This window comes from Lycium barbarum, chromosome 4 (genome assembly GCF_019175385.1).
Source record: "Lycium barbarum isolate Lr01 chromosome 4, ASM1917538v2, whole genome shotgun sequence".
Lineage (NCBI taxonomy): Eukaryota > Viridiplantae > Streptophyta > Magnoliopsida > Solanales > Solanaceae > Lycium > Lycium barbarum.
This window is the reverse complement of record NC_083340.1, coordinates 130,161,857-130,164,950: the sequence shown is the minus strand read 5'-3', so window position 1 is coordinate 130,164,950 and position 3,094 is coordinate 130,161,857. Positions and strand designations below refer to the sequence as shown.

Genomic DNA, 3,094 nt, shown 5'->3' with positions numbered 1-3,094 from the left:
TATTTGCGCTGAAACATATCACGCAGTAAAACGCTTCCAACAAAAAATGACTTCATACCAAAGCTCAAACACAAATAATTAAGAATGACAAAACACTTATCTCTTTGAAAATTAGAGTACACAAATAAGATATTTGTGCTTGCTTATCTATATTCCATTCCTTCCAAAATTCCAACCCACGTGCCTTGCTTTTTTTATTCTTAATTAATTTAGTATCTTAATATGGAATACGGAATATGGAAAGTACTACTAATAGTAGAGTTTTGCATTATCTCTCTTATTTTTATTCCCAGCAAACAGGTGTATTTCACAATTTTACTTGTCAAGCAACAAAAATAACTCATGACTTATGCTTGTTTTGAGGGACATAAAAAAATAAATTCTCTATAAATGTTCTCAGAGAAACAATATCAAAAAAAAAAAAAAAACTAGAATTAATCAGATACATACTCACATAAATTCAAATTCAAAGTCACCCACAAAAATTAAAAAGAAACAATTAAATACATCTCTTGTATACCAAAACACTCCAATCTCCGAATTATTCAAGAAATTAAAAAAACAAAAACAAAAAAAGGAGATAGAAACTATAAATAAACACAAACTTTACTTATTATTTTACCCTAAGGTGAAATAATAAAGTCTCCCAAAGCCATGGTCAACACCAGTGAAACGGCTGACACAAGGACAACTGATGGAGTAAATGCCTGTACTGCAAATGAATTTGGAGAATTAATGTCCGCTGGACTTCCCGGGAATCCTGCCGGTGCATTGCCCGGGGATCCTGCCGGTGCTAATGCACCGGCGGATGGCCCTCCTGCAGGTGCTAATGAACCTGCAGAGGGTCCGCCTGCAGACGGTCCTCCTGCAGATGGTCCCCCTGCTGTCGGTGCAATAATACTTCCAGATGGACCGCCTGCTGCCGGTGATGAAGAACTTGGACTATTGGTTGACGGTGCATTTGCTGCCGGAGATATTGTTGGAGTTCCTCCGGTCGCAGGAGACGGAGGAGATACATTTGAACCGGCAGGTGTAGGTGATGAGGTCGGTGTTTTGCCTAAACATGCGGATATAGTATATGATTAATAGGTTCAACTAAATCCAGTATTTTTAACATCGTAGCTAAACAATTACTAAAAATTTCAACAAATTTCAAAAATATAATGAATTAATTAATCGAAAAGAACCTAAAAGTTTGAACTCATCCATCAATCAATATTTACCTGTAGGTGTAGAAGTTGGTGCCCCATTTGGTGATGGTATAGTAGGTGTGGACGATCCTTTAGGCGGAGCAGCCACCGGAGAGCTGGCGGAAGGGGCTGATGTTTTGGGTGGTGGAGTAGTAGAACCTACGTAGACATTATGTAGATATAATTAATTAGTTCAACTGAATCCAGTAATTTTCGATTCGAACATGTATGACCCCAAAAAACCACTAAAATTTTGACTAATGTTAAATTTAAAATTCATAATTTCAAGAGCGTAACGAGTTCAACAGTAAAAATTAAAAAACATAGCTCATCAAATTTAGATTCTGAATACGCTACTAATAAAACTAGCAGTAAAGTTTGTCGTTAATCCTATTTAGCGACGGAATACCGAGAGATATTATTAAAAAATTCTGTTAGTTACAGGCAATTTGACACGAAATATTTACCTGCAGAGGGAGATGGTGGTGACACCATGGGTGATGGTGTGGATGATCCGTTGCTAGGCGGAGCGGTTGCTGGAGGGGTGGCCGCCGGTGCCGGAGTTTTGGGTGCTGGTGGGGTTGTTTTCCTAACAGATATTACAACAATTTGTATCTTTTGTCCTTTATTACAACTATCTTTGTTGCCACTTATGAAATAAAAAGGACCAGAACGATCAAATGTGAACATGGAGTTTCCATCCTCCATCTTCTTGATTGGACTGTTTGTGTTGCACTTGTCATAATCATCCTTGCTCACCTCCAACACTGAATCTCCTCCTTGCTTATACTTGAACACTATTGATCACACAAACCAAACAAGAAAATTAACAAATTGTATCCAATGTCATTACTGAAAAACAGAAATTAGCGATAGACAAATTTTGTAGCTAAACAGTAAAACCCGTCACTAATTTTATTTAGTAAATGATTGGTCACAGATTATTAAAAAAAATTATTATTAGCTACAATCAATTCACCGACAAAGTTCGTAACTAATTTTAGTTTTTTTTTTTTTTTTTTTTTTTAAAGTAGAGCTTTGGAACAACCCTATATGTCGCCCAATAATGCATTCACGTCAGACCCCAAGGGTGGCCCTTTCGCCGAAACTTGCGAACGGAAATGCTTTGTGCACCACATATAACTAATCTCTCTTTTTATGAACTTTTATTTGTAATTGTGTTTTATCTGCCGGTATATAGAGGTTAAACTTTTTGTGTGTGTATTTGAGTTTGTGTTTTTGTACATAAATTAAGAGGGAGGAGAAGACTTACAAACAGAGTCATTGATTTGGAATCTCAAACGTTGAGACAAACTGTTGTAATTTTCAGAAGGATTAGGGACCCAATTAACCACAAATTGATAAGAATATGAAGACCTAAACAAACAAGAAAATAAAAGTAACACAACAACATGTGTCTGTAGAGCCATAGCAATTTTCCTCTCTGTTTCAATGGAGTTCAGTATAATAAAGGAGTAAGAGATAAGACTTTTTGTGCTGATAAAAGTATGTGTAAGTACACAAAAAATGCACACGAGAAAGCAAGAAGAGAGAAGCTTTTTCACGAGAAGTCTAGAAGAACGAAAAGGTAGAAATAATGAAATGGACAAAGCTAAGGAACTGAAATTTTGGAAAAATTAAAGGGAGATAACAAAGTTTATATAGACTATGCACTACTTAAGGGGAGTTAAGACTTGAGAGGACCTAGGGGTTGGGATTGTATTAAGTAAAGGTTACCGTTGCAATGAGGAAAAATATCCGCTCCTAAATACTATTTTTTCGGGCTATACGAATTTTTTACTTTTCGAGATTCAAATTATGCGAACGTTGATCAATATTATAATATATTTTTTTATTATATTGACATAAGAAGAATTGCAGCTTATAATATTTATTGTATAATT

At 35.7% G+C, this 3,094-nt stretch overlaps 1 protein-coding gene across 1 annotated transcript; it reads right to left on the bottom strand.

Moving 5' to 3' along the window:
- Nucleotides 1-429: 429 nt before the first annotated feature.
- LOC132636466 (early nodulin-like protein 2) lies at nt 430-2,876 on the bottom strand. The gene is made up of 4 exons (XM_060353345.1): nt 2,464-2,876; nt 1,658-1,987; nt 1,224-1,349; nt 430-1,057 (listed from the first exon to the last, which is right to left on the bottom strand). The coding sequence occupies exons 1-4, from the start codon at nt 2,618-2,620 to the stop codon at nt 624-626; spliced, it is 1,047 nt and encodes a 348-aa protein (XP_060209328.1). The 5' UTR covers nt 2,621-2,876; the 3' UTR covers nt 430-623.
- Nucleotides 2,877-3,094: the final 218 nt, after the last annotated feature.